Consider the following 16,141-nt stretch of genomic DNA (forward strand, 5'->3'; position numbering starts at 1 on the left):
AATATTTTAGAAGGCAGTGCCTCCTGAATCCCTGATTGAATCTGATGTGTCTTATTGGAGACGTGACCTCCTCAAATGTAAAACAGAGTTTGTGTCATCAAGTATTTATGCTCTGTAAAAGAACGTGAACATAAATAAAAGCAATAAAATGTGTGTCTAAGAGAGGCATTCCTGTGCAAAGCATAGACAGACAAGGTGAGGGTATAATCATATTTTAAGTACATGAGAAGTGAAATACGCTGAGCTGAAAGGGGATTTCAGATCAAGAGCTTGTCTGAGCAGCAACAGTAACAGTCAGAGAGGAAGTACAGAGGGAAACAGAGCTGAGAGAAGCAGATCAACAATCCTCCCCACTGCACAGTTCATTAAGACTTATTCTGTTGCACGCAGTTAGCCCAGTATTCAATTGAGGGGGACAGCTAGATCATGCCCTTGTGGAATAGGAGCACTGAGTGCATTGGGGACTGCAGTACAACAGCAAGCTTCTGTCACACTAAGACTTGTCACATGATGCTTCCAGGGACTACAAAACCAAAACACAACTGCACTTTGCAGAGTCTCAGCAGAGGCAGGAGGTTGGTAATGTACTATGAAGGAGGCTTCTCTGTGGATCCACATGAGGCCACGTCGTTAATTGTGTCGGAGTGAATGCAGTTGAGTTCTCAAAGTCATACTCAATCTGAATATATTTAGAATTCAGCCCTGTCTCCTAGAAATTATGCATATGCAGCTAACTTGCTTTGGCAAGAACATTTCAAGTAACATAACTGCTGGAGTTATGTTTTGTAGCAGTGTTTTTTAGTGTGAGGGAAATGCCCTGTTTTGTACCACAAGCAAGTACGGAAGGTGACAGGGGGTGACAGGGCAGGTGGACAGAGTGCAGGACTTTCATACCTGAGACTAGGATTCACATCCTGAGCCACAGTGGTGGTTGGGTTTAAAGAACAACAGGAACAACATCCTGTTTTATACTTTTTACTGTTGACGTTTTCAGTATTGAGCCCACAATCTTTCCCTGATCTTCACCAATGGCTTTGAGTACCTATAACCATAAGAAACATCAATTATGCTTTAGTTGCTATAAGAAGATACTGCAGGAAAACTAATTAAACATGTTGTCACACAGTGTTTTGCTGATACATTCTGGATGAATTTGGGACTTCCTCAATATGTTAATTTAAAAAATTTAATTATGTTTCTGTCACAAGAGAAAAACTGACTGTTATTAGAAATACATGCAGAATTTATCATTTTTTCTAAACTTGTTCTGTGCTGCAGAAAATACTGTTCAGCAAATATCTGTTGTGCCTGTTTTGGTCATTTCTCACTTCATGTATTGACATGATTTTGAGTGTTTTAGGGGTTGCCAGCATTACCTGATTTTGGGTGCTCATATGATAAAACTGGCCCATCTTTCTGTTATGATCATAGCTAAAGCATGGGGAAATCAAGTCCTCTTATGTCAAAGCCATATGCCTTGTACAACCAACTATCCATCAAAAACTCATACCTGAAACTTTTAGCTGGAGGGTTAAAACATTTGTCTTTTTATATTTCATTCCAGATATAAAAACTGGTCTCAGACAGTATTTGTTCAGGGATCAGTGCTGTCTTGTTTCTGGCGAGGACTGTCTGCAAAACCATCATCATATGTTGAAGGTTCCATGTACGCTGCAACCATACCTTTGTTAGGATTATCACTGTCTTCTATAATTGATAGGAGGCCAGAGTGCAGATGATTAGGAACTGAAAGCAACTGTGATTTTTTTTTTTTTTTTTTTTTTTTTTTTTTTTTAAAGGCAAACACAGAGGTCTGCGGATGTAGCTGATATTGAATCATTCTATTAGTGTTTTTTTTTCTTCTTTTTTGTGTGAGTAAGTATTGTCCGTATGTTGCACTGGCATAGAGCCTAGAGTTCAAACGGAACTGCTAGCTAACCAGCGGGGGGTCAGGATGCACATACCAGTACCATGCTATTTCTCAGTATGTGGACACTGGAACTGCTGTTGCTGCTGTGCTCTCCAAGCTCAAACTAACTGGCTGTTTGCCTGAACAGGAACAGTGGTCGTTGCATAAGCAGGCATGATGTGGGTAGAGGAGTCAGACACAGATCCTGCTTTGTAGTACTGAGATGTCTAATGTGTAATCGTCTTTGACGTCCCATTTGCTGTCTTAGAGATGAAGAGAGCACTCAGATTTAACTTGGGCTTTTTTGTGTAATTGTGTAGGTTTGTATCCAGTGGGTGATGTAACTATCAACACATGAGATACGTGCTGCTGTGTTTATGTTTATTGGTGTGCACCACTGAAAATATCACAAATAGCAGATAATGAAACACTCTATGTAGGAAATAGCTGGAATTTAAACCAAAATTGAACAAGAACCTAATAAAAGAAGATCATGATCACATCAAGGTTGCTGAGCAAATGGCTTATTTTTCCACTCCTTTAATATCTGTCTATCAGTCTGAAAGGACCTCACTGTGTATTCTGGGCCATCAAAACTGAGAATGCTTGACATTACTGCCAGCTATTTTCCCTTTTAATTTTTATTTATTTATTTATTTTGATTGATTTCCTACTTTATCCTTTCCCAGAGGAAAAATCAGGCCAGTGATCCTTCCGTGGTGGGGAGAGTGGTTAGCAGCCTGAGAGTACACAGACCATGAAACGTGGCTATTACCAAAGTTGAGGGAAATGATGCTGTCAGAGTCTGCGAGTATAGCGGCTTAAATCCACTCTGCCTTGCCCACTTTCTTTCTGGTCCAAGCACAGTGAACTGCAATTGTGAGGTGCGTAGGCAAATTTGAAGACTTCTGCCTGAAGCTCATCAGTGATGTAGCATGCAGGCAGGGGACCTATAGTAAGAAGAACATCCTCTCTGGTGAAGAAAATAACAAAGCACACAGTGTCATTACAGAATATCTTGGCCCTGATGAAGGCAGGGTTCTTGGCAATGCACTACTACCAGGGTTTAGGGATGGAGGTGGAATATAGCAGTCATACGCACATAGCTTTGATGTGTCTTTACCCTTTGACGGAAGGGCTTCTGTGGATCTGTGGCCCATTTATCAACTACCTATGAGCAAAAATGGCCCCTCTTTGAGAACACCTACACAAAAGTGCAGCGGGTAAAGCAATACCATTGAAATATTGGTAGCTATCCAGGACTCTTTGACACTGAAGATCAGGAACTGTTGAACTGGAGGAAATTCAAATTTAGAGATACTATGTGTCAGACAGATTTAGCTTAAAATGTGGCACTAGCAGCACGGCTCTAGGGATGGCACTGTCAGTCTGTCAGTCCACTGACAGCAAGCCAGTGCTTGCTATTGGACATACTGTACAACTTTCACCTCCACAAAATGATCTGTTGATTGTGGCACATTTTAGACGCTTTAAAAGAGGAACCAGTGATCATATTTTGAATATAAAACTTCATGTTTGCAGGATTTTTTGATGGCAAGATGTCATTGGCTTTCCAGCTGATAACTAATGATTAAGAATATCTTCGGTCTCTTATTTGTTTTACTGTTTAAAATTTTTTTTTTTTTAAGATTTTGTGGTTTTCAAGACCCGTCATCCCTAACTTCAGTGGATATGAATTAATGGAATAAGAAGTGAAACGAAATATTTTACAATTGTTGGAAAGCCATCCAAATTCCAGTCACTGTGACAAAAATGGTAATTTTCATTTAAAAATATTCATGTATTACATGCTGATAAGGTAGCGTAACCTGACCAAAATCATTTTTACTTTTTCTATTTTTTTTTTTAATCCATTATTATGAATTTCAGCCCCCTCTTTTCAGCATTAGACATCATGATATTTAATATCAAACTTAATGGAATCTGTGATTATGAGGGGACATTAATCGCTGCTCTTAAAACTGTTCATATTGAGAGTGGTTGTGAGGAATGACATTACAAGAGTAGATCTGTCAGTCAGAGGAAGCTTAGAAGGAGATAATCATGATGACTAATAGCAAGGGATGTTTGAAGAGGTGAAAGTGAAATTAGCCACAAGGATAATGAGTCATGTTTCAAAGTGACTCTGTTACGCCATGCCAGCACAGCAGCACCTTATTTCACTCCAAACACTGCTGCCTAGTTGGCAACTCTCTGCTCACTTGCCTTTAAGTCAGAGTGGACCAAAGAATGCTTAGTCTGCAGTTTTTCATTGCACAAGAAAGGTATGATTTGTCTTTGTGTTCATGATAACTGACCTTTATTACCGCCAGGAAGTGAGACATTGATTCTCCTATGTTATTTCTGACACTGAATAGGTCATATGATCCATTGTGTATCATTTATGGGTATAAAAAGCAGCAAAATAACTAGCAAGGAGGAGGTGAGTGGAGTATATTTGACCACAGCTGCTGATCTAATGCTATGGGAGCCATATGATCTAAACAGTGTTTTTATGGTTACAATTATTTAAAGCAACATTATGCAACTATTTACCTTAAACAGGGAGAATAGTGCTTCTTTCATCCCCACATCATTTCTTTCTTTCACTCATCAACCCCTTCACTGAATCTCATGTTTGTTGTGTGATTGATAGGCTTTGCTCTCTAGACATGACCTGTTAGCTTCCAGGGGCACACTGCCTCCAGTAACCACTTGGATTGGGAACCCCAATAGAATTTTATGAACCAGCGTCCTGTAATTACCACTTGTGGCTGCAGAGGTCACTGTTGCTGCTGCTCAGCAGCTACACAGTGTTGGAAGATGGATGTAAGGGTTTTAGGGGCATAGTAGGTTTTTCCCATTGGACAAGCAGCATTTTGAAATCCTTTGCTGTGATCTTTTAGAGGTAAACGGCTTTGCAAATGTCTGCCATGGTGTGGTTATGTCTAGACAGGGGCCTTGGGTGGAATCATTGTGATAAAACACTAATGGCAACAAACAACATTGTTTACACTCACCACAAGGTTTATAAGCGTGTGCTCGTCTTTAATGTACATGTGAGGAAGCACACAAACGGCTTCAGAGAGCACTGTTTTCTGCACAAAGGACACATTTCTTAGCAGTATTAATGCAGCTTTGGAAAGAACTGTTGTTTTTGTTGTGTTGCTGTTTTGTTCTGGGTAAAAAGAGCCACTGCTCCTCTCTCCTCAGTTATTACAGTACTTGGCTAAAACACATGCTGATGCTAATGCCACTACCTGCTGAATACCAACTGGGGAACATCAAAAGACAATCAAATATAACTAATGTGCAGTGGGAGCCAACATGGCTGTACAAATACTCCCTCTATGATTAGATTGGATTGGACAGATAAAGCTGAAGGAGAGTTGTTTACTTGTCCACTGCCCCAAAAAACACATTATTACCTACACAAAAGCACACAGACAAGTGTAGACACACATTTATGAACTAGGAGTGAACTAAGGAGTTCAGAAATAGTTCTCTACATTGCTAAATTTCTGATTAAATTTCTTTGTCACTATTCCAGTCAAATGGTGGGCATCAGTGAACCCTCCTCTGCAAAACTTGACCCACAGTGCACATTCCCAGGGTCCATAGACAAGCTGTCAAAATCTTAAATCCCCTCAAATGTCATTATAGATAATAACAGACAAAATACCCCAGTGAAAACTGTCAGACACAAGTAGTGACTGTGTGTGTGTGTGTGTGTGTGACTGCATGAAGAATCATGCCTTAGCATCGGGAAGTGTTATTAGCTTGACAGACCGAGCTGGCGGCTTTTTCCAAGAAGTAATCTGTAACTTTGCTGAGGAAAGATGAGACCTTTTTACATCAGTCCTCATGTTCCATATTAAAGGTCCTGAGTTTAACTGACATGTGCAATGTGCAGATGTGGCGGTCTTTATGGCATTCCTCAAATTACTGTTAGATAGGTGTCAATTATGTGCTAACTCTGAAAGATGATGTCTGTATTAGTAAATAAATAGAACAAGTTCAAAGCTGTGACAGCTGTTAAAAGGCTGATGGTTTAGCAGGAACTTACCTTTTACACAGTGTGATATTAGCATTCCTTTGAAGTTGTGATTCTGACCACATTGTGAATGTACTTTCTTTTAGCTGTTCAGCACCGTGAGTGTTTTGCTAATTGAAATGTAAGTTTCTTTACCAGCTGATCACTAACCCTTATGCAGGGCAGGTAGTGTAGCATGGGCTTAACAGAGATTTATTGTTGTTGCTGCCTGTTGCTGCTGGAAATGAGGTTGATGAAAGCAGTGCAATTGAGCCATACAGTAAATCTGCTGGCTATGAAACTGTAACAATGAGCTATGAGGCTACACAACTCTATAGAGTCGTAAGTCTCTTGATCACTGAGTGACTCACTTTAACATCGCGCATATTCATTTGTTTCTTTGCTGTGTGAAAAATATCACCGGAGCTTTAAGTTCATTGGATGTTTTATAGCTATATTTCCCACCTGACAAGTTTGGCTACCTTATGTAAAAGCAGTTGTATAGCTCTTCCTGAGGGAACGGTCAGAATATAGGCCCAGATTTCATTATAATAAATTATGGGTGCTAAGCAATTCCACGTATTGTAGGACTGTCTCTTGAGAGTTGAGGCATATTTAACCCTCATCATTGGATGACGTTCCAGAGAGAGACCGCACGGGACTGCTGATAGAAAAGACATGGAAAAGTACAGGCTGGAGTAAGGGATTGAATACGTGATGGAGCCGTGCATATCATAGCAGTAATGAACAGTTGGAGCCTGAGGTTGTCATCTGTTGGGTTAGTGCTTCTTCGCTGCAGTAAATCAAATTCCCAGGGGACTTGTATTCAAGGAAGAAGCCTGGAGACAACAGTGTCAGGGTTCTGTACAGAAAGAATGATCAAACTCCAGGACATCTTCACATCACACCAAGAATCTGGCTCATCGCGTGACAGATTGTTGTGGTACTGCAAAATAAATTGTACTAATAACTAAGTAAAAGCCCAACACAACAAATTTGGGAAACCTATTGGTTCTATCAAATGCACGAAACAGTAAAAGGAGAAGCATGTCTCACCCACCGGAGGGAGTGAATGGAAATAAAGAGAATTAAGATAAACAAGAGAATTTTACGCCTTTCACAGAAGGGAAATCTGACTCGAAGCTGTTGTTGTAGTGGCTTCATAAGCTCCAAAAAACAATTTTAGATGTACCACAAATAAACTCCTCTTCACCACTGGAGGAAAGTGGCCAGATGCCATTTCTTTTGTTGTGCAGAATAGCAAGGGGAGGAAAAAAAAAACATTTCTGCATTCAGAATCCTCCATTGCCATCACATTCACTTTTATTCACCCCCTCTGCTTTGTTTGATAGAGATATTTTATTCATATCCAGGGGATAATTGGGGATTATCAGCTCTAAGCTGGCATTTTGATGGCTTTTAAAGAACACCGATTTGCTCTGAGACAACCAATGGTTTCTAAGTTTAGTTTTATTATGAGTGTTTCTGTCAGGGAGAGAGCCATTGTGAAAACACAGGAGTATATGCCATGGAAGAGAGTGACCATAAACTAATTTGCTGCATTTAGTCACAGGATTTGGTTGAACTGTGTGATCGCACTCGATTGTAGATTGTGTTATTTGTTTTTCTGGTGCTGTGTAGCTCTTGATCGTACAGAATATTGTAATTCTGTGTCTGTGCATTGAGTCAATATCTGTTGCTCTTGCATCCATTTCCCTTTTTGTCAGTTTGTCTCAGTAAATCAAAGGTGTAACAGTGTCGTCTATGTTTTATTAGTATTAATTCAATTCTTATTTTACCATTCAGTTCATTACAGCTCCCAGTTCTTGCTGATCATTGTGTCACTTTTGTGCAGGGTGAATGAGTAATGAATAAATTGTTATATTCTGTGTTTGCTATCCCATCTTACACCCTCATACACTATTCACCATTTTAAACCATTCATTCTGTGGCCCATTGTGTCCAGTCTTGACAAGTTATAAAACCCATTTTTATCCACCACAATGGTTCTCTCAATTTGTCTCTCCCTCACACACTCAGGCTCCCACTCCTGACGGTCTCCAAAATTTCACACTTTCAGAAAGTTTAATGTTCAAAGTTTGAAGTTGCTGAGTTATTGCTGGGCTTGTTATTTGTACCCATCCATTTATTCTTCAAAAGAAGAACTTTTTTTTCCCCAAATACTGTTAGGTAATGAGGAAAACAGAAGACTCACAAAAAAGGAACAGTTTGGGAAAGGTGGAAGAGGTGAAAACAATTGTAAAAGTAAATGCATCATTTTATGGATGGGTCAGTGCCTTCCCCTAAAATAAGGGCAGTAATAAAAGACAAAAAAAACCACAAGTTTTTCTTCAGTCCACCGCCCGACCTGGGCCCTCCCTTAACATCACGTGCAGTGCAGCCTAAGGATGGTGATGTTGGTCCGCCTGTCGTTCATTCTTTCTGCCAGTCTAACCATTAAAATGCAAACTGCAGTACAGGTCTACCATATCATTTTTTACAAACCTATTCATAATTTAACATTGTTTAATATGCACAGGATGCAAATAGCTGAGCTTTCAAAATCTTAACCAATTGTGGGGACACAGAGAATCCCTGTCGGAATACAAGGACAGACATTTTAAAACTGGCACTGTCACAATTTAATTGGGATGTCTGGTCTCTGCATTGCAGACTCCAGGGAGCAAAAAGTTTTAGTCTTAACAAAATGTGCCCACTCCTTGTAGTACACTATGTGCTCCTTGGTAGAAATGCTCCGATTTTGCTATATAGTAATCTTAAACATATATCAACTCCCACTCATGATCAATACCCCGATATGATGCTTAACAGAAAGCATGTGTATTATCATCTGTCAGAGGGCTAGAATGAGAAAGTAGTATATATTACACTCTTTGTCATATTTAGCAGCAGTACAATAAAATAGTCTCTCAGGGCTCGACTGGTTTGTAGTCAGACAATCTGTACGACATGCCCAGATTTTAATAATACATTGCCTTTGAAAATCTCACTCGTTCACAGAGATAGCACTGTGCTGACAGCAAACCTGGGCAGTGAATGTGGCTAAATGAGCAGTGCAGAATGTGAGAATGTGAGCGCTAACAGTGGCCACACAACCCCTTGAGGTCAGCGTACACACAAACATACACTTTGTGTACACACACAACCATAGATACAAATATCTACACACAGTGGACAATTAGTGTTCTGGTGCAATATGCTGCAAAAAGTGCAATTTGCTGCAGATGATGGGGGGGTATCCAGGGGCCAGGCAGCCATGACCTTGGTGTGGAACAAGTGCATGCAGGAGGGGCAGGGGTGCATCAGCAGGTCGCAGCACTTGCTGTCCTTCTCATCAAGAGAGGGAGGGCAGAGGGGAGAGCCTCCCAGTGCCAATAATTCATTTTCTTCATTATTATTTGATTGCAAATGAGAATAGTTTCTATTTAACTTTTCTGTCTGGAACATTGGGCAGTGATTAGAAGCTGAAATAATGCTTATCAGCCAAATGCCTTACATTCTGTTCTCACCATTCTTCTTGGACCACTGAATGAAGTAGTCACAGTGATATTACAGCCTGTCAGAAATCCACGACTCCCTGGGGAAGTGATGCTGCCCTTATCAAATGGAGCAATACAGCAAGATCCCTTCCCTACAATTTGATGAAACACTGACAGAATACTGATAGAAATCTCCCATTGGATGGCAGACACTCATCTGAGCAATAATTTAAGTTAGAAAGGTCATACACAGAATATGACTGTAAAATTATCAATCATTTAAGTGCATCAGAAGGTCTACGGGGAGTATTCATAATAAATGAAGAGGAGAGCTCAAAATATGTGAAGGAGAGATGAAAAGAACAAAAGGTGCACAAGCTGTTTGGATAAAAGCATTCTGTGATTATAATAACAGTAAAAAAAAAAAAAAAAATGCTTTCGTTCTGATTAACTAATGAAATTAGATGCTCAAAAAAAATGCTGCCCTAACCTTTGAAAACACTGCCACACATTCATCAAATATCAACAGGTTTATCTTAAATCCCAGAAGATAATTTTTTACAAAAACATTTACCTAATTATCTGCTTTTTGTTAGCCTGGCCATGACTATTAGATATGCAGAAAGATATAGCCTTTGGTTAGAAGATTCAAACAGATTTCACAGTTTATTCTTATGATCTGCGCTAATTGGATATAGTTATGTGAGGCCATCTCTCTCTCAAAGCAGCAGACAAATGACTCAGTTCTTTGAAGAATTAATTTATGCATTAAACATCCAGTGTTGTGACATTATGTCTCACGGGAATAATATCAGTTGTCTCTAAAGAATAGAGTAAACAGTCATTTCATCTTTATTACATTTAAGTGAGTTCAGTTCTGCTAAGTGGCTCACAATCAAAATAAAATAATGAGGGAATAAAAGGATTTCTAGGATCTATTTTCTGTCAAGTATGTATTGACCAACAGGTGAAGCTAGAAGAAATGCATAATCGTGCGCATCACTGATACAAAATTGTGACAGGTGTGTATAGAGTGTGTGTCTTCATGTGTTTGGGATGCATGCGTCTGCAAGAGTCTATCTTTATATACATGTTTAGTGTATTAATTTGCTCATGAGGACCCTTTTGAGTTGGAGGTTGAATTGTTCAACCTGTGCATGATTGGAATGAATTAATGAATTAGAAGTTTATTTAAATGAACACACTAATTAATGTTCCGTCTTGTTGTTGTTTGTGTGCTCCCTCGGTATATGTCTCACTGGATGATTTTAGATCATCAGCGACGTAATCTGAAATCAAATGAGTCTATCTCTGCATCTTTTAGTTAGCCCTGACAGCGCTGCAAGGATTTACCCCTATTGCAAATATCCGCTGTGCACCAGAGGTTTTCACCACAAAGCAGCAGCGCCAAAACTACACCGTGACTCATTCTATGTCTCTGTGTGGCTTCCTGTGCAGATAGGTCATCCTGTTCTCTGTCTCACAGTCTCGGCCCCACTCTTTAACCTCAGCTGACAGTCTTCTGTTTCTGTCTATGCTGAATCCCTCAATGGATTCAGCCTGATTGATCGTAATGAGTTTGGGGAGCTCAAACATGGCTGGAACAGCTCTGGGAACGGCCCTCTCTCTCCTCCTCCATGCCTCTATTATACAAGGTAATCCTGGACCACATGTGCTGTTGCTCATATAATATAGCAGCAAAGATAGGATATTCACCATGGGTTTGAGATGTGTGTGCTTCTGGTGTGACACGCTGCCTCAGTATAATGCTACGATTTTATCTGCCTGCTTCCCAACGGATTGCAGTCTTTATTATCAACTTCAAAGTGTAAGTGATTTTGTCTCCTCATTTTTCTTGCTTCCAACGCTATATCTGATGTTCTTAACAGGGCTCCAGGATGCTAAGATGGTAGAAGCAGTGGAGGGCCAGAATGTTACCTTACCTTGTGTTGTAAAAAGCCTTCCTAATCTCAAGATTGTCAGCTATGAATGGAGTAAGAAAGGAAAAGAAAACATAAAGATGGCTCTGTATAGCTATGGTCATGGAGTCCATCTGTTTTGGCATAATGTCACCATACAGATTCAGAACAATGACACAGATCATTTGAAGAGCTCCCATCTACACCTTCCTGCTGTGAAGACATGGGACAGTGGCATCTATATTTGTGACATTACAACTTTTCCTCATGGCTCCATCAGGAGGGAGACGGAGCTAAAGATCAAAGGTAAGACAAGGCGAGTACATGCAAAGTCACACCTACATGCCCCAACCAGACTCTGCAGCAGCAGGTTTAGGCTTTGGATAGATATGTACAGCCACTTCCTATCTTATTGTCCATTGCATATATTTCATATTACTCCTGATTGCATCAGTGCATTACTCCTCTGCCAATCTTAGCAGTTATTTACTTCTGAGCAAATGTATGTAATAATTGCAAGAACCCGTCTGAGAGCTTTGTTTGCCACAAGACATTTACTTTCATCCCTCTGTTTGGCCTCATTTTTTTTCCTAATCAGTCATGTAGTTGTGCAATGACGCAGGCACAATGTACCCTTACCTTCTACTTTTCAGCTGCAAGTGAACTGAAGGGATGTTATGATCATAACAGAGGCAGGAGACAATTAGAGTTAATCAGTGTGTTGTTCATGTATAGCACATCTGAAACCACAGTAGTCAGTAGTATCACCCTTTTTAGTCGTCTGTTGGATTCTTTTTACATCAAATGTTTTACATAAGCATTTTTGTGTTGTCAAGAATCTATTTTAACCTCACATTTTCTCTCTGCTAGAGGGTATTAAAGTAATGTGTGATGCAAATAGCACTGTTGACGTCTATAGTGGAGAAAATGTGACCATTCAGTGCAACACCTACGCCGATGCACAGTTCAGGTGGACCAAGGTAAAAGAAACCAGTTAATCAGCCCATTTCAGTGAATTTTACTTCAATTATGTTTTATTTATTTATTCAATTACACATTCAGTGAGTGCCAAGAGGATTTGATTGCTTCTGACATCAAAACCTATGAGGTATTTATGTGCTACTTAATCTTGTTTTGCCCAAGAACAAGACGCTGGTGTCTGAGGATGAGTCCCTGAAGCTTTGTTCGGTGACCGATGCTCAGTCAGGGGTTTATACACTGACTGTCAGCACAGGAACTGAAAGTCTGCATAGAGAGTTTACCATCACAGTGCTAACAGCAACCACAAGTTTAAGGACAGGTGAGTGTCTCCATTTCTTTGCTGCTGTTTCTCTCTTTATGTCATACTCAGTTTCAGCATTTCCTCAGGGCTGGATTAGCAATGTAGTGGTGGGGCCTAAGAGACTGAATGACTTAATAAACTGCACTGGACCAGGGAGCCGATACTTGACTTTTGTTATTATACTATAGCTCACTCAATTTTCATTTTTAATTAGCTGAAAGGAAAGAGAGAGATTCAAAGGATTTTGAATCTGCCAGCTATGTTAGGAGAAAGCACCAGTAACTGTGAATAAACTGAAAGCTACAAAACTTTAACTAAACTATTTGCTGCAAATCAATTGCCCCATGGGATTAAAAGACAAAACAAAACAAACTGCACGTCAGTTGTTGTGAGTGGGCTGTGCTTAAGTAGGAGAATAATCCCCAGTTGACTGTTGCTCTCATCCTGTGTACGTTTTTCATGAGAGTTTGAAAATGTAACAGAAGCAAAAAACACAAGCCACACAGACGTCACAAGTCACTTCCTGTACTTCCTGTTCTTTACCCTCAAGCCTCCAGAACAAACCCCCTAAACGGAGTCTCAGCAGCGTCTCTAAATCATGACATGGGGTGAGAGCACGATCTGTTGGACAAACTGGAGTAGTGCAGCCTTAATGAAGGTTTGAAAAACACTAAGATAAGCCACTTGAAACGGACACAGTGTTGTCTTCGATCACATTGCACAGCATTGGATTGCATTTAATATGCATGTGAATATTAACAAATTTACAAGCATATTAATTAACACCTGAGATTAATGATGGGTCTGTCCATGTATATGTATGGGGGTACTCAAGATAAAAAAAAATACAGCAGAAAAAAAGACGCACAGTGGATTAACTGTACTCATTACCTTGGAATATGCACTTTATTGCAATTCATGCCCACACCTTTACCCGGGGAATCTGTGCCCATGGCTTCACAATCTAGGATCTTGAATAAGCTCTTTACCTTATTTCACCTATTGATTATGCACAGAGAGTTCATAAATGCCAGCTTTGCCCATGTTTTAATGATGTATCACTGTGCATTGGGTATTTTAAAATTTTGAAGTGCATTACTTACAGTCCCTGCTCTAAGTTCATCAAAGGAATAGTTCAACATTTTGGGAACTATATAAAAAAACTGAGATGTAATAAAAACAACTTGTTTTATGTGGAGGGTTTATGTGCTAAACTGGGATCCTACATGATGGATATTTCACAGTTTGTTCATTTATGTCCACAGTTCTCCATGTCAGGTGTTTCTTTTCTTACAAGTAAGCTCTGTGAAGCTCCAAGAGTATGTTTTTGTCATAACACTACAGTACACTGTTGCTGCATGCTTACTGTAGACCTCCGTGTTTTGCTACTTTTAGATTTCACAACAGTGTTACCGCAGACTTACGTAACTGAAGAGGATTTGACGGAACCTACCAGCAGCCTAACCACATCACTGACCACTGGCCTTTCAACCACTGACACCAACGTCACTTGGACCATGAGTTCGGGTACCAGTGTGACAGACGATAATCCAAACCTCAGCAATGTTACGATCACACATGGAGAGCATGCAACCTCTGGGACAAATTATACGCATCAAAGTGTCACATCATCTCCTGCCACACACACTGACCCTGATCATTTACTCAACTCTACTACATTAAGTTACAGCAGCACAGTGTTCAGATCAACACAGGAAGGTGATAGAACGAAGAATGAGTCCACACCGCATACAGCGAACCCAGAGGACATCATCTCTGTCAGGCCACAGGAATCAGGCACCTTGGGAAACATTACACAAAAGTATGAAATTCCTGGCATAAACTCAACACTGAGGACTGGAAGTGGAGTTGTAGCCAAAGGTAATAATTACTTAATATTTCACAGATAATTGATCAGTGCAGAGAAATACTTGATTTGCTTCCTTTCCCTCCAGAAATGCATTTCCCCAACATTTCAAGCACAAAGTCTGTGACCATTCTCTGCCCTGCCACTCCAAAAAAATTATGATACAATTAAAGAGGGGAAAAAACCCTAAACTTTTCAGTCAGTGTTAGGTTATACTATGCTTTACTATTCTGTCTCTAGCTTAGAGCCATTCCTTTGTTGCCTGAAACTGACTTTTTACTGATGCTCTCAGGTTGTTTGGAGCACATCATTTGCTCTGGGGACTGCCAGCAGTGTGATTAGCTGTGTTTGTGGCTATCGAGGTGAGGCGAGCAGCTTCAGTGCAGCTTCAATAAACAACAGAAACTGTTTGAAAGCAGCAAATAGCCACAAACTACAGATGAATATTAGCCACAGTTTATTTGCCCTCACCATCTGCACCTTCATGAGATGTCGAGGCTTTACAGACTCCAGTATTCTCAGCCTCAGGCTAGAGGCCTTTTCAAGACTGACAACTCAGTAAAAGCAGTGTCAGCTTCTGGGGTTGGTGTGCGACCAGCTTAGGGGGAGAGCTGCAAGGCACACTCTTATGCCTCAAGGCAAAAAGTTTTAGCTCTACATTTAAAAAAAAAAAAAAAAATCAATATTTGTTGAAGTCTGCTGGGTTTCAATGGAGCAACCTGATCAATATCTTAGAAATGCATCTGTAGCTGTTGTTGTACTCCAAAATTGCACTTTTCCTCATTCTGAATCTGCTTCTTAGATACTGCACGGAGTCATCTGGTGGTGTTAATCATCATTCCAACAATGGTATTGATCGTTGTGGCTGGCTTTCTCTACAGAAGACACCTTATAAAAAAGAGGTGAAACTCTGCACATATTCAGGGTCATGCACTGGGTTGACCCTGAAAGACAGGAAATATATTGCTATCTGTCTTGTTTATAGATGCACATTAGCTATGACATCTCCATGCTTCCTGGATACAGCTAACTTCCTAGCAATGCTACTGGTCAATAACTGTGCTCTCACTCTCTCTTTAGGATGGCTCTGCCGCCTCCGTTCAAACCCCCTCCTCCTCCAGTCAAGTATACAGCTGCAAGACACCAGGAGATTTCAACACAGCCTTTCCCGACCTCAAGGTGTAACTCTGTACAATATGTGTAGTGTTAGCTTTACCCTGTCTTGGTTACATGTAGAATTATGAGCTGTATTGCTTTCAGTTGTGGTCAGTGTCAAACTGCAGCGTAAATGTGAGCCGTGTATATATACTGGATGGGTGGGGTGCACTATGCTGTTGTGTATGAAATGTTTTTATGGTTTGCTTTTATTCTTACTCTTTTGTATTAAATGTATTTTTTTTTTTTAAATCACCATTACATTTTGAAAATAAAAGCTTATTTAATTTGACTCACTGTGTTCACTCTAAACTATTACACTGCAGCTGCTTGTGTTAGTTACTTATTTCTCCTGTGACACTGTTGCAACATTACATAATACATTCACTGTACTAAGTGATGTTGCAACAATGTCATAGAGACAAAACTACAAAAACAGTACAGCTGATTTACTCTCTGTGTCTTTTAAAGACCTG

The 16,141-nt window shown here is 40.0% G+C and overlaps 1 protein-coding gene across 1 annotated transcript; it reads left to right on the plus strand.

Moving 5' to 3' along the window:
• The first annotated feature begins 10,899 nt into the window (after nucleotides 1–10,899).
• On the plus strand, nucleotides 10,900–15,957 carry si:ch1073-15f19.2 (T-cell surface protein tactile). Its single transcript, XM_018692625.2, has 7 exons — nucleotides 10,900–11,097; nucleotides 11,332–11,667; nucleotides 12,232–12,341; nucleotides 12,505–12,661; nucleotides 14,039–14,524; nucleotides 15,313–15,412; nucleotides 15,591–15,957. The coding sequence occupies exons 1-7, from the start codon at nucleotides 11,016–11,018 to the stop codon at nucleotides 15,712–15,714; spliced, it is 1,395 nt and encodes a 464-aa protein (XP_018548141.1). The 5' UTR covers nucleotides 10,900–11,015; the 3' UTR covers nucleotides 15,715–15,957.
• The last annotated feature ends 184 nt before the right edge of the window (nucleotides 15,958–16,141 follow it).

This window comes from Lates calcarifer, linkage group LG20 (assembly GCF_001640805.2).
Source record: "Lates calcarifer isolate ASB-BC8 linkage group LG20, TLL_Latcal_v3, whole genome shotgun sequence".
Lineage (NCBI taxonomy): Eukaryota > Metazoa > Chordata > Actinopteri > Centropomidae > Lates > Lates calcarifer.